General features: G+C 41.8%; 1 protein-coding gene and 1 long non-coding RNA gene across 11 annotated transcripts in view; one reads left to right on the forward strand and one right to left on the reverse strand.

Moving 5' to 3' along the window:
- Positions 1 to 23,352, forward strand: part of DNAJB14 (DnaJ heat shock protein family (Hsp40) member B14) — a 48,182-nt gene that overhangs the window by 5,390 nt on the left and 19,440 nt on the right. Inside the window, exons 2-3 of one of the 4 annotated variants that reach the window (XM_054727132.1) lie at positions 15,912 to 16,080; positions 16,604 to 16,746. The exons of 1 other annotated variant lie outside the window; for it this stretch is intronic. In XM_054727132.1, the coding sequence (XP_054583107.1) occupies positions 15,912 to 16,080; positions 16,604 to 16,679 (245 nt within the window). In that variant the 3' untranslated portion in view covers positions 16,680 to 16,746. Of the gene's footprint in view, positions 1 to 7,058; positions 7,142 to 15,911; positions 16,081 to 16,603; positions 16,747 to 23,352 lie in introns of those variants that run through there. 2 more of the 4 variants (XM_054727122.1, XM_054727128.1) reach the window with 2 other exon arrangements.
- Positions 16,804 to 23,352, reverse strand: part of LOC114228107 (uncharacterized) — a 35,983-nt gene continuing 29,434 nt past the window's right edge. For 5 of the 7 annotated variants that reach the window (XR_008558277.1, XR_008558274.1, XR_008558270.1 and 2 more), the window contains one exon: positions 21,408 to 21,628. This is a non-coding gene — a long non-coding RNA (uncharacterized LOC114228107). Of the gene's footprint in view, positions 16,895 to 21,407; positions 21,629 to 23,352 lie in introns of those variants that run through there. The other 2 variants (XR_008558269.1, XR_008558279.1) reach the window with 2 other exon arrangements.

A 23,352-nucleotide genomic window follows, 5' to 3' on the forward strand; every position in this document is an offset into this window, starting at 1 on the left:
TTTTAAACTTGTAGTCTGGCATTCTTCTGTCATACAAGCAACTTGAATCAACAAACCAAAGGGATACTATAAGATATGAAAGCACAAAACAATTGTTGCTCTTAAAGACATGAACATAGGAAAAATTAAGAAATATAAAGTGAAAGTAGTACAATGTATTATAAGGCAGCAGATGTAATTACCAAATAAAGTGATAGTATACAGTTGTGGTGTAGTCTGAAAACCTTAGTTCAGATGCAGACTTGGCCTCTGACAACTTTGTAACTAGGGACAAGTTACTTAGTTTCTCTAAGCCTTGTTTAGTTATGTGTAAATACTTAGCAAAGTATATTTTACATTGAATATTTTCAGGAGATGTTGATTGGAATAATTTAAGATTTAAGAGGAGGGAAAGGTCTAGAACACTTTTGTAAACTCCTGGTAAAATGTTTAGTGTAGGAGGAAATTGAAGCTACTGGTTAAAATGAAATTTTATATTTTTATTCCAGAATTTCACTTATTCTAGACTACCATCAAACCCTTATAACTCAGAGCCGTAACTGGTTTGGCTCAGTGTATAGAGCATTGGCCTGCGGACTAAAGGGTCTCAGGTTCCATACTCACCAAGGGCATGTGTCCCAGTAGGGGGCGTGCAGGAGGCGGCCAATGGTAATTCTCTCTCATAATTGATGTTTCTCTCTCTCTCTCCCTCTCCCTTCCTCTCTGAAATCAATAAAACAATATTTTTAAAAAACCAACCAAAAAAAAACCCACAAAAAAACACACCCTTATAACTCAGAATTTGACTCAGTGTTTTCATAGTAAGATGGGCAAAAGAAAACATTGCATTTCAATGTTCATTAATCTTATACAGTGAATGGGAAGATATGAAACTAAATTCGAGAATCTTTGTCCTCTGTACATTTCATTCTTGCTGGGTGAGAAGTCTGATTGAAAAAACACTTTTAAAAATTGGCAAGAGTTTTCCTTGAGGAAAAACTTGATCTTTAAATGGATCTAGGATATTGTTGCTTTCTATGTTTTTAGTTGAGAATATTATTTTACAATTTATTTCAGTGAACATCTAAGTGAAACAAATTTACAGCTTTCACATATTTTCATATTATGTGTTTAGTTGAAAAGGATTGATATACGTACTCAGTAGCTACTACATAAGAAATATAAATATTCTGGAAAAATAATGTCAGCAAGCAGAAGTAAATTACATTTATTTCTTAAACTATATTTATTTAAAAAATTTTTAAATTTATTTCATTTTTGAGGGAGAAACATCTGAGCCACCTGGCCAGGGTTGGTGAACCACATTAATTTTGTAATCACACAGATAAATTAATTTTAAATGAATGTGAATTCATTCCCTTTTGCTATTGTACAGAATCCTAACTTATAATAGAGAAACATGCAAATTGACCGCACCTCCGCTATGCCCATGATTGGGCCTGCGAGAGGCTGGGGGCGGGACTCCGGGTGGCCTATCTGGCCGTTGAGAAAACCAAGATGGCGGCACCAAATCCTCTTAGTTCCGGGGGTCCTGGGGAGCGATGGCAACCCTAGAGGGGCGTGGCCGGGCCAGCCAGCCGCTCCCGGGGGTCTCGGGCGGGATCGCCACCCGGGGGGGCGTGGCCGGGCACCGCCAGAAGCCTCCCGGGGGTCCCGGGCGGGATCGCGACCCGGGGGGGCGTGGCCGGGCACCGCCAGAAGCCTCCCGGGGGTCCCGGGCTGGATCGCGACCCGGGGGGGGCGTGGCCAGGCACCGCCAGCAGCCTCCCGGGGGTCCCGGGCGGGATCGCGACCCGGGGGGGCGTGGCCAGGCACCGCCAGCAGCCTCCCGGGGGTCCCCGGCGGGATCGCGACCCGGGGGGGCGTGGCCGGGCACCGCCAGAAGCCTCCCGGGCAGGATGGCGACCCGGGGGGTCGTGGCCGGGCACAGCCAGAAGCCTCCCAGGGGTCCCGGGCTGGATCGTGACCCGGGGGGCGTGGCCGGGCACCGCCAGAAGCCTCCCGGGGGTCCCCGGCGGGATCGCGACCCGGGGGGGCGTGGCCGGGCACCGCCAGAAGCCTCCTGGGCGGGATCGCGACCCGGGGGGCATGGCCGGGCACAGCCAGCCGCTCCCGGGGCGGGGTTCATCGCCACCCTGGCCTAAATGGCTGGTGCTGAGAGGGATCAATGGGGCCAGTGGAAGGAGCAGGTGGTAGTTGACCACTGAGGCCATCTGCAGCAGCCGGATGCAGAGCTGGGGTCCACGTTCTCCAGGTTGGCCTCCGTGGGGGCCCGTGTCGCACCCATAGTAGCCGAGTGGGCATGCTGGCATAGTAGCCCCAGCATGAGGCCAGCTTCCCAAGCCAGGCTGCGGAGGGAGGGAGGGCCTCTGGGCTGGGAGCACTCCCCCACCCCAGTGGACAGGGCACAGAGAGCGAGCAGCAGAGAGCTACTAGCGGTGGTGGGTGTGGTGGCCTGGCTTCCAAGAGGCTGGCTTCAGCTGCTGTGGCCTGCGCTGAGGTGGCTGGTGGTGGGGGCAACTGCGTGGGTGCATCCGAGGCTGGGGCACTGGGAGACGTGGGACTGCAGCCCAGAAAGCGAGGCTCCGAAGGACCTGGTCACCGACCCCCGGCATTGAAGCCGCCTCCTACAAGATGTATCCTAGCCTAGGTGTGTGGGAAGCAGGTTCAGGAACCTCTCCCTTTGCGGCGCCAGAGCCCAGGCCTGCCAGCGCCCAGAGGAGACCCCCGCCAGGATCGGGGGCTTGACCAGTCTCTAAACCAGGGTGGCCATTAGCCCAGGCCTGCCAGCACCCCAGAGGAGATCCCCACCAGGATCGGGGGTGTGACCAGCCTCTAAACCGCCCGCAGCCCAAGCCCAGGCCTGCCAGCACCCCAGAGGAGACCCCTGCCAGGATTGGGGTCATGGCCAGCCTTCAAACTGTGGCGGCCCCTAGCCCAAGGAGGCCTCCTGGCCGAGGACGCCTGAGTCTGTTCTTGACCTAGGGCCGGGCTCTCCCCGCAAGGGACTCAGAAGCCGCCAGAGTCTAACTGCCAGTCTCTGGGAGTGCATCCACTGTCCACCAAAAAGTAGGGCCATCAAACCATTCAGTCTCAGTGCAGGCACAGGTCCGTGGCTGACGGGGTGGAGGCCAGACCAAAAACAAAACAGCAGAAACACCCTGCCCACCTGGGCGGGTACTGCTGTAGTCCACGTGGCCTGGGCAGTGTAGAAAGCGCTACCTTCTCCCAGGTCCTGTGCTGGCACCTCTGCCTCGCTCACCCTCAAGCCCCCCTGAGTCCTGACAGCAAAGTGTGTGGGGCATTCTGCAGGAGTTGTGCCGTTCTGGGTGCTTTTGCCCAAAGACACACTTTGGGATGAATTCAGAGCCACATCTCATTTCCCATGAGACTGGAAGAACCATGTAAAAGGATTTTGACAAAAGCTTTCCACATCTGTTTATTCTTTTGAATCCATAAAACGACCTTAAAAAAAGCATCTGGGCCACCTAAGAAAGAATGCACTTTCTGGCCAGAGCATGCAGGATTCTTTTGCCCAACAGGTTAAAGGGAGCAGAGCTGGCACAGTGGGAATGGCCCTGGTGCCCTATGAGGAGACCGGGGGAATGGGGTTGCCGAAATTCCATAAGCCTCTTGCCACCTTCTCCTTTGCAAACCACACCATCCAGATCCACCAGGACTGGAGGCAACTGGGAATCACAGCCGTGATTTGGGACATGGTGAGCAAATCTTGAGGGGCCTCTGAAAACATCTGCAATTGATTATAAGACTGGTCTTTATTTAAAAAGAAATAAAAGAACAGCTTTGTTGAGATATAACCCATATACTGTACATGTCACCTAAAGTGTACAATGAACTGGTTTTTTAAAGTAAATTCAGAGTGGTACAACCATCACCATGCTCAATTTTTAAATATCTTCATGACCCATCCCCTCCAAAAAAAACTTCTACCCATTGGAATCACTTTCCTGATCATCTTCCCCAAAATAGATTGCACTTTAAAGGTGGGTAAAGGAAAGTTGAGGGAAGTTAAAACACTGCACAAAGGATATTGTAAGATGACAAAGCCCAAAGTGAAGATCATGTGTTTTCTTTAAAAAATATATATTTTTAAAATTTCAGAAAGGGAGAGGGAGAGAGAGATAGAAACATCAATGATAAGAATCACTGATCAGCCGAAACTGGTTTGGCTCAGTGGATAGAGCGTCGGTCTGCGGACTGGAAGGTCCCAGGTTCGATTCTGGTTAAGGGCATGTACATTGGTTGCTGGCACATATCCCGGTGGGGGGTGTGCAGGAAGCAGCTGGTCGATGTTTCTCTCTCATCGATGTTTCTAGCTCTCTATCCCTCTCCCTTCCTCTCTGTGAAAAATCAATAAAATATATTTAAAAAAAAAAAAAAAGAATCACTGATCAGCTGCCGCCCACAGGCCCCCTACTGGGGATTGAGCCTGAAACCCAGGCATGTGTGCCCCTGATCAGAATCAAACCTGGACTCTTCAGTCCACAGGCCGATGCTCTCTCCATTAAGCCAAACTGACCAGGGCCATGTGTTTTCTTCAAGTTCTGCGTGGTTGTAATGGTCCCCAAATCTATACTAATAAAAGGGTAATATGCTAATTAGAGTGGTTGTCTTCCAGACATCTTTCCAGACAAAGCCGCAGTGGCTACAAAGGCCAAGGCTCAGGCAGCCATAACCAGCTGCAGTGGCAGCAGCATTGGGGTTATGGGGGTGGTGCCTCCAGAGGGAGGCCAGACTGGGGGCCAAGGCACAGGCAGTTTGGGGTGATCAGGCTGATAGGGGAGGGCAAGGTAGGGGCAATCAGGCTGGCAGGAGATCAAGGTAGGGGCAAGCAGGCAGGCAGGCAGTGGGGTTAGGGACAATCAGGCAGGCAGGCAGGCAGGTGAGTGGTTAGGAGCCAGCGGTTCCGGATTGTGAGAGGGATGTCCGACTGCTGGAAGTTGGACATCCCCTGAGGGGTCCCAGATTGAAGAGGGTGCAGATTGGGCTGAGGGGCACCCCCCCCACCCCCACCCCCAGTGCACGAATTTCGTGCACCGGGCCTCTAGTTCAGTAATAAGGAAATGGCACAACTTATCCATTGCTCCATGGGTAGGTCATTTATAATTTTCCTATATAACAATATACATCCTTGTGAATATCTTCATGAACACATATGCCAGAGTTTTTCTAGGGTCTAATCTAAAAGTGGAATAACTGAGTCACACATGTATGAATTCCTGCTTCTCTATAGATGGGCTAATTATTTTCCAAATGGCAATATAATTTTCCCTTTTCTTTCCAACACTTCAAATTGTCAGGCTTTTATATTTTATATGCTCCAAGATGAAAGACGTTAAATTTTATTTTAATTTATTTGAATATCTTTCTTTTGTTTATTGGCCATTCCAGCTTCCTCTTCTATGACTTGCCTATTTTAGCCATTTGCCCATTAATTCCTACTATATTTTTTTATCTCTTTCTTACTAGCGTGTAGGACTATTCCGTATTGTGAATACTCATCCTTTATTGATATGTGTGTAGCAAATGCTTTTTTTAAATCATAACTAGTCTTTCCCCCTCTTTTATGGTGTGTTTTCATAAAAATGTTTCCAATTTTAATATAACTAAACTTTGCAGTATTTTCTTCTGTGTTTTGTGCATTTTGTACTTGATTTAAGAAATCAATTTCTACTGTTATAATTTTTTTCTTCTAAAATTTTGAAATTTTGCTCTTCAATTAATCCTTTATATATTTCTCAGGATTATTTCTTACAAATGGGTATTCAATTATCCCCTAACTTTTTACTAAACACTCAGTTCATCTTTTCCTGCCTATATCTAAACCTACCGATGTCATATGCAATTTTTTAATAGAAGCTTGGGCGTTCTGGCCCCTTTAGTCTCTTACATAGATCTAGTTTTCAGTCCTTACGCCACACAATATATGCACATTTTAAGATGTAAAATAATACACATGTATGTAGTAAAAGTATAAATTCTGAATGGGAATATACTGTCACCTCTAGAAATATAATTATCTATGGAGTGAGGGAGAAAATTGAGATTTTAGATGGGAACAAAGGAGGTTTCAAATATATCTGTAATATTTATTTCATTAAAAAATTTGGAGCAAATATGACCCAGTTATTACATTTGTTAAATCTAGATGATGAGTTTTTGTTAACTTTATTCTGTTTGCAATTCTGATGTTTTAACAATATTAAAAGAAATAATTTTAATCTAAAATAAAGATTTCACACACTGGGTGATAATTGGGTCAGAATGAGGCCCATGGAATGGGTGACTCAAGTGCATTTTTCAGTGAATGCAGGGGATTGTGAAGAGGTTGAGAATAAAGGAGGGAAGGAGGACCCAGGGGCCATATATGCTGCTCATCCAGGTTTATTTATAGAGATGTCTGCTTACTGGACCCAAAATTATATTTATAAAATGCAAAAATTAAAAATAAAAAGCAGACCAGAAGTTTTTCACTTCTGGATTATCCACAGAAACATTTTAAATATTGTATTTACTTTTCACTGGTTCTTTGCTTTAAAATATATTTTTATTGATTTGAGAGAGGAAGGAAAAAGGAGAGAGATAGAAACATCAGTGATGAGAGAGAATCATTGATTGGCTGCCTCCTGCATGCCCCACACTTAGGATCGAGTCCACAACCTGGGCATGTGCTCTGAGGTTTGAACCAGGAATCAAACCTTGACCTCCTGGTTCATAGGTCAACACTCAACCATTCAGCCACGCTGGCCGGGCCTTTCACTGGTTCTTAATATTGAGTATACTTAATGCAGATTACATTAAACCCCAGTCAAAGCAGTATGTCAAGAAAGTGAATGCATAAAATAAGGCTGAATAGTTTAAACCAAAGTAAATGTAATCTGGTTCATAATCACTGTATTTGCCCAACCAATGTTTGTAATACTGCACATTATTGTAAATGAGATTTCATGTGATAGCTAAGACATTTAATAAATCAGGAAAATCCAATGTGCTAAAAATTCTGGCAGTACTTGAACTAAATTATATTACCTTCTCAGGCATTGGTTCCAGTGATTACTAATACAGAAAACCTTGCTGATTCCATTTTTAAGATGACTGAAATGGATATTGAGACCCAGAGGTAATGGAACTTGTGCAAATTTTAACTCTGTGGAACTAGTGTTTGGTGTGAGCGCATGTGCAACACAGTCATTGTTAAGCAGAATGCTTATGTGTGAAATGGCAGAAAATTTTTCAGTATCATAATTGTTGTTGAAAATCTAAAACAACTATATGATACTGCTTAAGTGCAGTCTTCAGCATGTAGCTATTAACATGGAAGGTGTCCAAAAAACATGTTTGTGCTAAGAATGAAATGGAATGTACAGATAACTTCTAACTAGCATGCAAGGGAACTTCGTGGCTACCTGCAAATACTAAACATATGTAATCACTTTCATATCTGGCTGCACAATTTAAAAAAATAATTTATTTAGCTGAAATACTGCTATAAAGAGACACTTCCCCCTTACCTGTCTTAGAGTTGCACAGTGGTGCAATTCATATAGGAAAGGTGGGATAAGAGCTTGATTGCCTTGATCAGTTTTCAAGAAAAGGAGTTGGTTCTTTTTATTTTCCAAAAGCAGTGGGATCCCCGTTAGGTTAGCTGCGGGGTACTGGACACACTCCCAGTGGTTTTTAGTAGTTACCTTGCTCTTCAGTATAGTATTGTTTCAAGGTCCTCTAGTACATTTCCTGTACTAGAAATTGGAATCAACTATATTTCCAATAAGTCGTAGTTTCTTTTAGTGGAAAAATGGGGTTTTAACATCACAAGCTGGCATTAAGAGTGCTGTGGATACTAAATTATTTATTGTTTCTGGGCTTTTTCAGTGTACAGAAATAATTTCTTCCATAGTAGTAATTATTTCTCAAGGCCATGGTACATGGTAGATATGTCATAATTATCTGCTTTATGCCACATCATATAGATAAAAGTTTCAGAGTAATATTACCACCACTACCTACTAACATAATTATTGAAAACAGTTAAATTGTCTTTGCTTATACTCCATTTCCCTCCCCATTTTATATTTTTTTAAATTTTGAAATAATTTCAAATTTAGAGAAAAGTCACAGAAGAGTACAGACTTCCCATATGCATATTACTCAGGCTTTCTATTGGGTAAAATTTTGCCACATTTGCTTTATCGTGCACTTCTTCTCTCCCTCCCTGGTATCACCCCCTCCCCCCACTCCCACATACAATTTGTTCTTATTATATTTTTTCCTGAACTAAGAGTAAGTTGTAAATATGATGTCCTATTACCCTTAAATAATTCAGCGTATATTTTCTAAGACAAGGGCACTCTCAACATAACTATCAGATTCATGAAATTAATGCATGTGCTTCATTCAAATTCTGCCAGTTTTTTCAATTATATCTTGGATAGCAAAAAGGATACAAGTTGCATTTATGGGCATGTTTTATTCTCCAAATACAGCTTTTCTCTTTTCTTCTTTAGTTTGTCCCTCAATTTGTCTTTGGCATTTACACATATAAATTTTTGGCAGAAATACCATAGAAGTGATGTTTCTTAGTGTAACTTAAGGGAACACGTTATGTTAATTTGGTACTTACTGGGGAGATTAACTTTGATCACTTGATTAAGTTGGTGATGCCAAGTTTCTCCACTCTAGACTTACTGTTCTTTCACTTTATAATTAATAAGTATTTTGTGGGAAAATACTTTGAGACTATGTAAATGTTCTCTTCCATAATATATTTTCACCAACTCCTTTTAGCATTCATTGATGATTCTTTCCTGGGTAAATTGCTGATGGTTGCTAATTCCATCATTCCTTCTACAATTAATTAGTTGGCATTCAACCTATTCAATTTATTAGTATGGATTTATGGATTCCTATTTAATCCATTACTATCATTATTTCTTTTGATGCTCAAGATTTAGTCAGTAGGAGCCCTGTGTCTTTTTGACATGTCCTCATCATTTTTTCAGCATCTCTACTTTATGGCACAAAAGATTTTTCAGCCCCACTTTATTTGCTATTCTGGGAATCAGTTGTTTCTCTAAGGATCCCTGATTCTTTTTAGTGGACAATGATACTTGGAAACAGATATATATATTTAAAAGCCTAAGCGACCATTATGACCGAATGACCGGTTGACAGGTCTAGAAATAAACACTAGATAAGCTCATTGGGACAGGGATACCCCTAGGTCTCTTCAAGAGACAGAACTAGGAAATATCTGTATGTATGCATACATATATGTCTGTGTATGTGTATGTATATCTCTGTGTTATATGTGTTTGTATGTGGGAATATACATATCTGTAGTAATTTAATCTATGTTAATTTTTATATCTGTATGAGACTTACCTCCCTTTATAGTTCACCACAGAGTTCATTCTAGCCTGCTCCGTTTCCATATTTGTAATTCCATTCTCTGACAGTAAGAAATGTGGCTCCTGTTATCTTCAGTTACTTGTTCAATTTCTTCTGTATATAATTAGTTGCCTCCTTGAACCCATTGGTGCAGGCCCTATCAAACTCAGCCTTGTTTTTGGCTATGACTCCTTCCTTGGTCCAGGCCTCAGCTGCCAAAAGGAAGAGAAGGGAAGAGTAGAGAAAGCCAATAATTTTTTTCAAGGAAAAAGAAAGAGTAAGGCCATCATTTAAAAAATATTTCAACTTATTTACAGTGTCAGAACATACCATTACATACTATCTTCGCTCTCTTTTAATCATCATTTACTCTTATATTTGTAGATTACTATACATTTAACCCTTTGCACTCGCTTGCTTTTTTCTCGATTTCTTTATTCTAATGCTAACCGTGTCGAGTCACACTCGACATCCGAGTGCAAAAGGTTAATTCTCCCCATCAGTCCCTATGTATCTCTAATTACTTTGGAATCCTGAAGCTTGTCAACTAATAGGTTTCCAGGAAGGGCCTATGGGAATTATGCTAAGTTCTGGAATGTTGAAACAGTTCATCTGTCGTCTTAGTGCTTATAGTTAGGGAGATATAAAGTCCTTGGCTCCAGTTTTCTTTCTTTGGCTATCTAAGTATGTTGTTTTGTACAAGTACTTTTGATGAGCAAAATCTGATAACAATCTTATTATTCTTTCCTTTACAAGTCAGTTGATATTTTTGCATAGAAGTTCAGTATTAGAATATAGCTTGGTGTTCATTAATCTGGGTCAATATTCTTAGGTATGTGATTTGCCCTTTCACTATATGGCTTCAGATGTTTCTGTTTTTATATCAGAAACATGTTCTCCAATTATGGTTATATAAGTTTCGTTTTTCTTCATCAGGCATTTTATTGTATGTATTTTGGATCTTCTTTAACTATCTTCATTATTTGCCATTTTTTAATTTTTGTCTTTTAAAAAGTATTTTACTTCTTTTAGTTACATAATATCTGTCGTGTTTATAACTCCCTGTTTCTTCTAATTTATTCTTTTTAAATTGATTTTTATTTCTTATAGAAAGGTACTTTTGGAGGTTGTCCTAATTCTAATTTATGTTATTTGTATTATGTCTAATTTCTTAAAGTCTTCAGCTTGATTTGAAGTAGTAGGTTATAGTGTTTACCTGTTTTGTCAGCAAGTCTTTGTGGTATGCTTTCATTGTCTTTAGATATTTATTTTATTCTTACTCTCTTTTTTCTTATAATAACTTTGTTTCAGATTTTATTTCTTTCATTTTCTTTTACACATTATTATGTGTAGTTAGCCATTCTAAGTACACAGACACCCTTCTTCTTTTTGTGTAATGGTTGAAAATATTTTACCTTATTATGTAAGATCTCCTCACTCCTTTCTCCTTCCCAATGTTATCTAGAGTTTCTCTTTTCTTTTTTCCTATTGCCCCTGTCCTCTTCAGTCTGGGGCCTGTTCCCTGTAGTTTCTCTTCAGTGTGGCTTTGTTCTGGAAGAGAGCTTTGAGTGTTTAGTTTTGAGAGTTTGTAGTGACTGGAGTGTTCTATGCCCTAAAGAGTTTATTATGAACCCTTTCACTCACATTCTATTGTAGTGAGAAGAACCCATTCCTTTTTATATACTTTTCTCAATTTTGCCTACTGTGCTATATATAGAATCCCTGTTGGTAATTTTGGAGTTCTTTTGTTCTGTCGAAGGGCAAATGCCCTATTACTATCCTCTTCTTTGTACTACCCACATAGATCTATTGGTGGGTTGTTCCCACCTTGTATTTTGAAATATTGTGCATGAGGTTTTGATTTTGCTATTTAATTGCTCTGTTTTTATGAGGGGAATTTGCAGCGATTTAAATTTTAAGTTGCTGTCACAGCCTACTTCTAGAATTCTCATAAAATTTTTCATATTTAAAAGTTGTGAACCACTACCTCATGGACCATGCAGTCTTCTGACCTCAAAGTTAACATTGTGTTTGCATTAAATAAGAAACTGCAGTTAAAAACTGTCTATATATGCCGAAACCGGTTTGGCTCAGTGGATAGAGCGTCGGCCTGCAGACTGAAAGGTCCCAGGTTCGATTCCGGTCAAGGGCATGTACCTTGGTTGCGGGCACATCCCCAGTAGGGGTTGTGCAAGAGGCAGCTGATCGATGTTTCTTTCTCATTGATGTTTCTAACTCTCTATCCCTCTCTCTTCCTCTCTGTGAAAAATCAATAAAATATATTTAAAAAAAAAAAAAAAAAACTGTCTATATACTACAACATGTCCCCCCAAAAATGTATACACACTTTAACAGCTGATAGCTGTAGATTCTATTACATATTGAAAATGAAATATCTATATATGGAAAAGCCTAAGCGACCATTATGACCGAATGACTGGTTGACTGGTCACTATGATGTGCACTGACCACCAGAGAGCAGACACTCAAAGCAGGAGCTGCCCCCTGGCGATCAGTGCACTCCCACAGCCAACCTCCCGTGGCCGGCCAATCTCCCGCAGTCCCCCCCTCCCCCCGGCCGGCCAACCAACCTTCTGCAGTACCTCCAGCCAGCTGGCCCCAATCAGCCACATTTGGGACTGGGCAAGATGGCCCCAAATCACTGGCCAGGCCGAGGGACCCCGCCTGTGCATGAATTCGTGCACCGGGCCTCTAGTATTTTAATAAACTGCCTTTATAGTGTGTATACATTTTGGGGGGACATCCTGTATATATTATACTTACCTTGTTAATAATTAATAAATTATTGTCTAATTAGGAGCCTTTCTGTACCATCTACTACTAGATTGTTACAAAAACTCAATTTCTTATGTCTTTGGTGACCTCTTAAATGCATTAGCTAGAGAAAAATATGGTAGAAAGAAGTTCGCATATAATGTATATGTGTGTATATATATATATATATATATATATACACACATATATATATATATATGTGGGCAAAAATAGGTTTATAGTTGTAATACAAATAATACAACAATTAATAAATAATAATATAAAAATAAAATTTTGCATACTAGCAACTGTAAGCCTATGTTTGCCCACCCTATTATCTACACTAATTAAAGAAAAAGATGCAAGTTGACCATACCTCTGTGATGCCCACCAGCTAATCAGGAGTAAGTATGCAAATTAACCCAACAAAGGTGGCAGGTTAATTTGCATACACAGGCACCCAGCGGCCTGGGTCCCGGGAACATCCTTGGGACCCAGGCCGCTCAGAGCCTATAGGTCCGCGCGTAGGCCCTGAGCAGCCGGGGTTCCAGAACGCCCCTGGCCACTCCTGGCCTACGGGCTTTGGCACTGAGCAGCCGGGGTCAGGGCAGCAGAAGCTTGAGCAGGGCTGGAGTGGAGCTGGGGGGGCCCTGCCCAAGCTACGGCACAGGCTTGAGCAGGAGGCCAGGGCGGGCAGGAAGCTTGGCTTCCTCCATTGCTGAGACAACCCATGCCTCCTGCTTGCTCCAGCTCCGTGGCCAGCCGCCATCTTGGTTGGGTTAATTTGCATACTCACTCCTGATTGGCTGGTGGGCGTGGCTTGGCGTAGCAGAGTGATGATTAATTTTCATGTTTCTCTTTTTATTAGTGTAGACTAGAGGCCCAGTGCACGAAAGTTCATGCACTGGGCGTGGGATTCCCTCAGCCTGGCCTGCGCCCTCTCACAGTCCGGGAGCCCTCGGGGGATGTCCGTCTGATGGCTTAGGCCCGCAGGGAGCAGGCCTAAGCCAGCAATCAGACATCCTTAGTGCTGCTGCGGAGGCGAGAGAGGCTTCCGCCACCGCAGCTGTGCTCGCCAGCCGGGAGCCCAGCCAGGAGCGGCGCTCCCCCTGTGAGAGCCATCTTTGTGAGGCCATGATGGTCAATTAGCATATTCCCTCTTTATTAGATAGGATAATTCACATACTATACAATTACTTCTCTTAAAACATACCATTTAGTGGGTTTTAGTATATTCACAGAGTTAAACAACCATTACAACAATCACTTTTAGAATATTTTCTTTACCTCAAAAGGAAACACCGTGCACATTAGCAGTCACTCCTTATTTCTCCCTAATTCCACCCTTCCCTTCCCACTAGCTCATTTTTTTAAAATATATTTTTATTGATATAGAGGAAGGGAGAGGAAGATAGAGAAACATCAATGATGAGAGAGAATCATTGATTGACTGCCTCCTGCATGACCCCCTACTGGGGATTGAGCCTGCAACCCGGGTATGTGCCCTTGACCGGAATCAAACCCGGGACCTTTCAGTCTGCAGGCCGATGCTCTATCCACTGAGCCAAACCGGCTAGGGCCCCAGTAGCTCTTGACAATGACTAATCTACTTTCTATCTCTGTAAATCTCCCTGTCCTATATATTTCATATATATGAGATCATACAATATGGTCTTCCGTGACTTTTTCACTTAGCATGTTTTCAAGGTTTATCTATGTTGTAGTGTATATCAGTAGTTCATATATTTTCATTGTTAAATAATATTCCATTGTCTGGGCATATTGCATTTTATTTACCCATCAGTTGATGGACATTTGGATTGTTTCCTTTTTTTTTCTACTATCAACAATGCTGTTATGAACATTTGTGAGCCAGTTTTTGTATAGATGTATGTTTTAATTTCTCTTGGGTATATACCCAGGGATAGGATTGTTGGGTCAAATGGTAACTATATGTTTAATCTTTTAAAGAACAGCCAAATGATTTTTCAAATTTGTCACATATTTTACATTCTCACCAACAGTATATTAGGATTCCAGGTTTTCCATATCCTTGCCAACACTTTTTATTGTTCATTTTTTTATTATATTCTAGTAGGTGTGAAGTGGCATGATTTTTTTTTAAATGTATAGTTTTAACTTATGGAAAGTTTCAAGTATTCATAGGAGAGGGAATAGTATTATCAGTCCCTATCACCTTCCCATCTTAACGATTATGACTATGTATATGGACAATCTTTTATATATTCTCTCTACCTTCTCTGTTATGACCCATCAGTATTTATATCAAATTCTAGACATAACTATTATTATTTTATAGACTTAGTGTTTAGATTTACTCATACATTTATCAAAGTATTTGCTCACCATTCCCTTCTACAGCCTGTCTAGAAGCATTTTTCGTCTGCCTAATATCCTAATATATAAAAAGCCAGGGGCCGTTACGACCGAAACAACTGGATGGACGACCGAACACAGGCTGCGTGGGGCGACAAGGCTGGCAGGGGGGGTTAGTGAGGGATGACCAAACGACTGAACAGCAGGCTGCATGGGGTGACCAGGACAGCAGAGGGGGCAGTTGGGGGCAACCAGGCCGGCAGGGGTGGGCAGATGGGGGTGACCAGGCCAGTAGCGGGGGACAGTAAGGGGCAACCAGGCCGGCAGGGGGGACAGATGGGGATGACCAGGCTGGCAGGGGATGGCAGTTGGGGGCGACGAGGCTGGCAGGGGGGCAATTAGGGACAATCAGGCAGGCAGGCAGGTGAGCAGTTAGGAGCCAGCGGTCCCAGATTGTGAGAGGGATGTCCAACTGCTGGTTTAGGCCCAATCCTGGGGACATCCCCTAAGGGGTCCCCTATTGGAGAGTGTGCAGGCTGGGCTGAGGGGACCCCCCATGCATGAATTTCATGCACCGGGCCTCTAGTGTGTGTGTGTGTGTGTGTGTGTGTGTGTGTGTGTGTGTGTGTGTTTATACACACACACACACACACATATATATATATAATAATACCCTTTAAATATCTTAAAAGTAAATTTTTTGGTCTTGTTTGTTTGAAAATGTTTCTAATCTGCTTTTTTTTTAGAAAATTAGTGTAGAACTTGAGTTGAAAGTTATTCTTTCTGAGCATTTTGAAGATATTATTTCAGTGTCTTTTAGTTGCCATTTTTGCTGTTGAAGAAATAGGAAGTCTAATTTCTGTTTCTTTGTAGATAATCTTATCAACTACTTTTTCTTTGGTATTCTGCAGTTTTATCATGATATGACAAATAAAAGTGTCATAAGTAACTGAATGATAGTGATTTTGAGCTATTAGCTTTATATTTCTTGTTATTCTAAATTGTGATCAGTGTTCTGCAAACAGTTAAATACATAGGGAACACTTGCTCTCTAAAAAGACGCTATGGGGAATTTTTATGGAGTACATGATTCTTTTTTTTTTTTAATATTTTTATTGATTTTTTTACAGAGAGGAAGGGAGAGAGATAGTTAGAAACATCGATCAGCTGCCTCTTGCACACCCCCTACTGGGAATGTGCCCGCAATCAAGGTACATGCCCTTGACCGGAATCGAACCTGGGACCTTTAAGTCCGCAGGCTAACGCTCTATCCACTGAGCCAAACCGGTTTTGGCTGGAGTACATGATTCTTAATTCGTCAGCTTTATAACTTCTCAAGATCATGTGTATGTACCATAAACAGACATAGTGTTTTTTGTATCTCTCTACAGCCCTATTGGAAATAATTATGAAAAATGGAAGCACAGCTGGGAATAGCCCTCATTGCCGAAAACCATCAGGTAGTGCTGATCAAAGCAAGCCTAATTGCACAAAGGACAACACGACTGGTAGTGGTGACGGAAAAGGCTATACCAAAGACCAAATAGATGGAGTTCTCAGGTAGGAATAAATATGACTTATATTTCAACTACAGTTGCTGCTAATGTAATTTTTAAATGGCATAGCACCTAAAAAAGTGTTTGAGTTATAATTCAGTAGAACAGACATCAAGGAATTGAACTCTGGGTATGTTATGTTTTATCTATATTATAAAAGGTTTTGGCCCTAATGCCATAACAATCAAAGACCAGTGCAGGAGGGTGGGGCTGCGAGTGTGGTGAGGCACATGCGGATGGGCAGGACTGCGCGATTTCACGCACTGAGCTTCTAGTATTCTTTATAAAATCAGTGTGTAGCCCTAGCCCCGTGGTCGGCAAACTGCGGCTCGCGAGCCACATGCGGCTCTTTGGCCCCTTGAGTGTGGCTTTTCCACAAAATACCACGGCTTGGGCGGGTCTATTTTGAAGAAGTGGCGTTAGAAGAAGTTTAAGTTTAAAAAATTTGGCTCTCAAAAGAAATTTCAATCGTTGTACTGTTGATATTTGGCTCTGTTGACTAATGAGTTTGCCGACCTCTGCCCTAGCCGATTTGGTTCAGTGGCTAGAGCGTTGGCCTGCGGACCCAACCACAGCTGCTGGTCGCCGTCTGCAGGGCAATAAGTGGGGTGATCGGGCCCCCGCTCACACCCACCTCGGCCAGGTACCGCCCACTCACCTGCTCCACCATCCTGCCATGGTCGCGCTCTTGTCGGGGCCCATTGGGGTTGGCAGCAGCCCTCCACTGCCGCCCTCAGCCAACACCGCGTCGCCGATGCCTGCCATGTTCCGCCTCACCCCCTGATGGTCAGCGCACGTCATAGTGAGTGGTCGAACTCCTGGTCAGACAATTTGCATTAAGCTTTTATTATATAGAAGAATTATTACTACTTAATCCTTTTACCTTTGTCACCCAGCCCCCCAACACCCTAATTTTATTTTTTTAACTGACTATTCTCTCCGTGTTTTAGTTTCACCTCATGATACACTTCCACTGAAAGCAGAAGAATTAGATAGAGTTGAAAAATTATGAACTGTGTTTTAGAGATTTTGCTAATTTTATAATTAAGAAAACATTTTCTGGAAATCAGATGAACCTCTGAGTATGACACACTAGAGAAAATATTGTTTTGCTTCCTGCTACAACTTTAGGAAGCTATATTGATGTTGTGTTAATGTTGCTCTTTAGAGAAACTAAAGTATAAGGATAAAGGACCCTGAACAGTGATTAATTCACAAAGAGTGAATTAAATCAAGTGAATTAGCTAAAGTGAAGAGTCGGTAAAACTAGTTAGTCTTTTTGCCTTTTCTTATCTCTTTTATTCTTATTTCTTTTCTCTTTTTTCTTAATTCTTGCTTTTTAGTTTATTCTATTTTTACTCACCATAATTTGAAATTAAAATAATTTAAAATAAAATAGCAATTACTTATATATTTTGCTTTTTTCCTTATTTATTTAGATCTAAAATTTGATTTAAAAGAATCCCTAATTATGGTAAAGCCATGATAAAGGGTATTTGATTAGCATGAATGGTAATGAAACACTTTAAGAATATGAGTAATGTTGCCCAGCTGGTGTGGCTCAGCAGTTGAGCATCGACCCAGGAACCGAGATATCGCTGGTTAGATTCCTGATCAGGGCACATGACTAGGTTGCAGGCTCCATCTCCAGTAGGTGCGTACAGGAGGCAGTTGATAAATGATGTTTCTCTCTCATCAATGTTTATATCTCTCTGTCCCTCTCCCTTTCTCTTTCTAAAAATCAATAAAAACATATTAAAAAGAAAAAGAATATAAGTAGTGTTGTTAACCACACTTTTATAACTATAGTATTTTGTCAGGGATGGCTAAGAAAATGAGATAAGTGAATAAATGAGACTTGCTTTTGAATTTCTTTAAGAAAAAGCTTTAATTAACCAATGTGTTGAAATGCACTCCAAGAAAACATACCTATTTGAAAAAAAAAATTACATTTTTTGTAGAAATTGCTCTTTTGGGGGAGAACATGTCCTCAATGAAAGACCTAAATAAAGTTAATTGTATACATGTCATTTTTATTTAGAATCATCTCATGATTTTTTTAAGAAAGACTATAGAATCACCTATATATTTGAAAATGTAATTTAAACATACAGTTGAAAATTTTGGAGAACAGGAATATTCTAAATCTGGTGTTATTTTTAAAAAAATCTTTGTTTAAAATTTTCTCTACTCTAACCTTGAAGGGAGGAGTACGTCATAGCGAGCAGTTGAACTCCCGGTAGAAATGAGGCATGGCAGAAATAAGGAAGGGAGAGCAGGGCTTTTTCTTTTCTTTCTTTTTTTTTTTTTTTTTTTGCTATCTCTTTGTTCTAGTATTTAGGGGACATCTTAAGAGTGGAAGAAAGAAAGCTGATTGTGAGTACAGATACATTTGTATATGGTCAGAGTTGGCCAGATGGAAACATAAAATGTTGAGGGAGTTTCTGTCAGTTGGCTTCTATACTCTCTGAAATTGGAGATGAGGTTATCTTTTGAGAGTTATGAGAAAAGAGATGAGATTGAAAGCTTGAGGAGAATGGTAAAAGTATGAAATATTTGCAGAGCAGAAAAGCAGAGGGAATGGAAAGATTGTTGGTTAGCATTCGGGACCCAGCTATGTTTGAGACCATGAATTCTTTTTTTTTTTTTTTAATTTCTTTATTGATTAAGGTGTCACATATTTGTCCTCATCCCCCCATTCCCATCCCACCCCTCTCCCCACGCATGCCCCAACCCCCTGTTGAACTTAACCGTTGGATAGGCTCATATGCTTGCATACAGGTCCTTTGGTTGAACTCTCCCCCTCCCCCCCACCCTCCCCCTACCCTCCCCTATCCTCCCTCTGAGGCCCGATAGTCCGATCGATGCCTCCTTGCTTCTGGTTCTGTTCTTGTTCCTCAGTCTATGTTGTTCATCATTTCCCCTAGATGAGCGAGATCATATGTCACTAGATATATACTTATAAGAACTGAATGTGAGACGAGCAATAATAGTTATGCTGACAGGCAAATGAATCAGTCTGTAGCGAGCTTCCCCCTGGACCAACAGTTCTTTTGAGACCCAATTTCAATGTCCAGCAGTTCCTTATGTGTACATGTCAGCACTGACCCCTCAGCTCTGGATGGTGGACAAATGGTGGTAACGGAGGTCCGACTCCCTCTGGTTTGGTCTCGGCCGGACCCAGGGGCACGGCGTCACCCGGATTAAGGGGCACGTGGCCACACCCATACCCAAGGGGCGCGTGGCCTCACCCGGGCCTGAGACCCAGCCTCACCCGGATGGATCCAGGGGCACACGGCCTCACCCGGACCCAGGATCCGGCTTCACCCGTACCCAGGGACGTTTGGCCTCTCCCAGACCCAGGGGCACGTGGCCTCACCCGGGCTTAGGTGCACAAGGCCTCATCCGGATCCAGGGACACATGGTCTCTCCCGGACCCAGGGACGCTTGGCCTCTCCCAGACCCAGGGGAACGTGGCCTCACCCGGGCCTAGGTGCACGATGAGACCATGAATTCTTATCTGGAAGAAGTATTAGCTTAGTAGTATACCTACATTAGAAATTGTTTCTCTGGTCAATAACTTTATTATACATTTTTTATTAAGAAACTTAGTTATTTTTCCCCTTTGGGACTAAATATGATTGAAACATCCTAATATATAAAAACCCTGGGTCCGTCACATCCATAATGACCGGGAGGCTCGACCAACCAGAAGTCCGTCCTGCAGTCAGCGCTGGGTTGCCGTGGCGACCCAGCGCTGACTGCTATGGCTGCAGACACAGTGACCCAGCACTGACTGCTGAGGGGGCTGCGAATCAAGCCCAGAGAGTGGCCTGAAGAGAGAAGCAGGGTCTGAACCGTAGCCTCTGTGGCAGCTGCTGATCAGCACTTGCTTCTTTCTTTAGCTCAGGGCCTGGTCAGCAGCCGCGCCTCCATTTCTCTCCAGGCCTCCACCGGGGCTGCTGATTAGCCCCGCCTTTCTGATCAGGCCCCGTTGATAGGCCCAGAGACCCTGACTGGCATAGAAACCGACAATCAGAACCAAATCTGAGTCAACTGTGTGGAGCCAATGACTTCATAGGAGGCAGAGCTTTTGACGCTGACTGGCATATCAGAACCAAATCTGGATCAACTGTGAGGGTCCAATGGCTGTCTAGGAGGCGGAGCTGACTGGCATAGAAACCGACCAATCAGAACCAAATGGGCCGGAAGAGGGCAGTTGGGGGCAGCAGGCCAGCAGGGGAGAGCAGTTGGGGGTGAGATCAGGCCGGCAGGAGAGCAGTAAGGTGTTAATCAGGCCAGCAGGGGAGTGGTTAGGGGGTGATCTGGCTGGCAGGCAGACGTGGTTAGGGGCAATCAGGCAGGCAGGCAGGCAGGCAGGCAGGCAGGCGAGCAGTTAGGAGCCAGCAGTCCCGGATTGTGAGAGGGATGTCTGACTGCTGGTTTAGGCCTGATCCCACAGGCAGTCAGACATCCCCCAAGGGGTCCTAGATTGGAGAGGGTGCAGGCTGGGCTGAGGGACACCCCCACCCCCAGTGCACGAATTTCGTGCACTGGGCCTCTATTTCTTTAATAGAATCCCTAACTTATTCAAAATACTTCAGTTAATAACTTTATAAGAGTTGATTAGCTCAATCATGGAACACTTATTCATTGTATTAGTCTTCCTAAGTGTTGCTTTAGTGAGGTAACAGATCACCAGCAAACACTTACATGCTGTATGTTTTTGTTTTTGTTTTACCTATACACAGGGGATTTTTCAGAAGAAAGTTATCTTGTTGTTAGCACGATTATGCAAACAAGTTGCTCAGTGACAATTTGGCTCAAAGGGAGAAGCCATGCAATAATGCTGCATCCGTTACATAAGTAAGACTAGCTAACAGTAAGACGGAAGAAAAAGGGTATAACTTTGTAAAAGTAACTTTCTGTGAAACTAAGCACATTGTTGTCCTTGAGTTGAAATATATTGAAAAACTGAGAAATAGGTGTCTCGATCTATATGAAAGATTTTTAATATCTCATTTTTAAAAGCCCATCTATTTTAACAAGATGAGTGTGAAATCATTAACTGGACTGTCTTTATAGTTATTTATTCAAAACACTTCTGTACAGCTGTTGGATAATTTGAATGATGGGGATTTTATTAGGATTTGATTTAAATTGTAGTTCTTTAAATGAAAAGAAATTATTTTGCTAAACTTATAAAATAAATAAACCTTTGCCTCCAAGAATAAATGTTTCCTTAAACACTAATAAACATGGAATCTATTTAAATAACCAGCTATATTATATAAAAAAAGAATTGAAAGAAGACCCTCTTCCCCTGCCCACTATGCTTTTATGCACATAAAGGAAGACACGAAAGCTGAACCAGACATACTTCTCCGATGTTGAGCTCCCAGGTAGATCTTTCTGTGTTGCACAATGTTTCCTTTGAGGGTAGTTAATGGGTTACCTCTTTTTAATGTATTTTCTTTTTGCTTTTTTCTTTCTTTTTTAAATTCCTTGGTGAGGATGGAGAAAAATCTTTAAATCTTTCAGTAAGAAGCAAACTGTAAAAAGTGTGACAAATGCATTTTAGCTGGTGAAAAGAAGCATAATGAACAAATAATAGGAATTAAAATAAACATGAATTTATATATATTTCTCATTCAGGTATGAAAAATTAGGTAAATTAGTATATTTGGAATATTAAAATATGTAGCCTTCAGCTTTCCATTGGTGATTGTAGACTTTATGCCTCTATGTTGGTTTCCCAAAGATTTCTCTAATATATGATGAAAAATTTAGTACAGAGAAGATATGGCAGAGCTAGATACAGCTCAGAATTAGTGAAATAATTTATTTTCTTACTTTTTTCCTCCTCATTGTGGTAATTCTTTTACCTTTATGACCCATCTCTAGAGGATTGTGAATTCCAACCTAATTTTTCCTAGGCTGCTTTTTCCATTGTCTAGCCTTTTGTGCTCAGAAATTACCAACAAAACAAGTTTAGAGGGTTAATCTGGTACATAATTAAATATCTTATGCATTCTAACCAAATAGTAATGACTTTAGGATAGTTCAGTGTTTGGTTTACTACCGTTTGTTTTCTGCATTCCTATAGAATGGCATATTTTTAGCTCTATTCCTTGTTTCATAGTCTATTCTTCTCTATTCCAAATTGAGTTCTGATGCCAGCTACATTTTCATTATAGCACTTATCACCTTTGGCCTAAAAATTACTTGGATTCTCACCATTTCTGCCCTCAAATTGAATCAGTCATCCATCTGTCCATCTATCCATTCAACACACATGGTGAATGAGACACAGTGCCTGCCTTCAAGGGACCTAGTCTAGAAAGAGTAGTCAGACAAGTACACAGGTAGCAGCAGTGCAGTGTGGTAATTGCTGGGATAGGGCTAAGTTCCAAGAGCTTTGAGAGGCTATAAGAGGGTCACCAACCTAGTTTTGAGGATTTTTTGAGAAGAGAAAGAGCCAACCTGAGATTTGAAGAAGTGGTGGAAACTAAGCAAGAAGGGAGGCAGAGAACACATGTACTGGGCGCCAGAAACGACATTTGAAAACATCTAAGAGGGAAGAAAGTGTGTTTAAACACTGATTGGAAAAGCAAATTGCAAGGAAGGAGATGGTTAGTTACTCTGGAGTCTGAGGAGGTTCCTTTTCTTCTTTATTCTGGTTCTCAACAGGATTTTCCAGTTATACAAACTGATATTTGAATCCTTACTTGTGCCTTTCCTAATCACTGTAGCAGGCCTCCTCTTCCATTCCCCATTGCCCCTTTATTTTTCTCTAAATATTCATCACATGTGATGTACTTTATATTTTACTTGTATATCTGTTCATTGCGTGGTCCTGTCCCAATTGTAAATTGAATGTGAGCAGGGATTTTTTGAATTGTTTTATTGCCCACTATAGCCTCGAAACAGCATTTAGCAGAAAGTAGATGTTCAGTAAATTTTTGTTGAAGAAATAAGTCCTGGTTTCTTCCCATCTATTACTTGGTTATATGACTTTTGGCAATTTACTTAACCTCTCAAAGCCTTGATTTCCTTATTGGTTAATTAGAAATAATATTACCTAATGAGGAGTAAATGAGATAATTTTTGTAAAATAATCAACATAAGATTCTACAATTCTCTATGTGAAAACTTAGTGGACCAGATATAGTTTGTAATTTGAAATCATTCATATTTAGAAAGGTAATAAGAAGTATGCATTATACGTTACATAACTAGTAAGCAGCTCAGACCCTAATGGTAACATTTCTGCAAC

This window comes from Eptesicus fuscus, chromosome 2, assembly GCF_027574615.1.
Source record: "Eptesicus fuscus isolate TK198812 chromosome 2, DD_ASM_mEF_20220401, whole genome shotgun sequence".
Classification (NCBI taxonomy): Eukaryota; Metazoa; Chordata; class Mammalia; order Chiroptera; family Vespertilionidae; genus Eptesicus; species Eptesicus fuscus.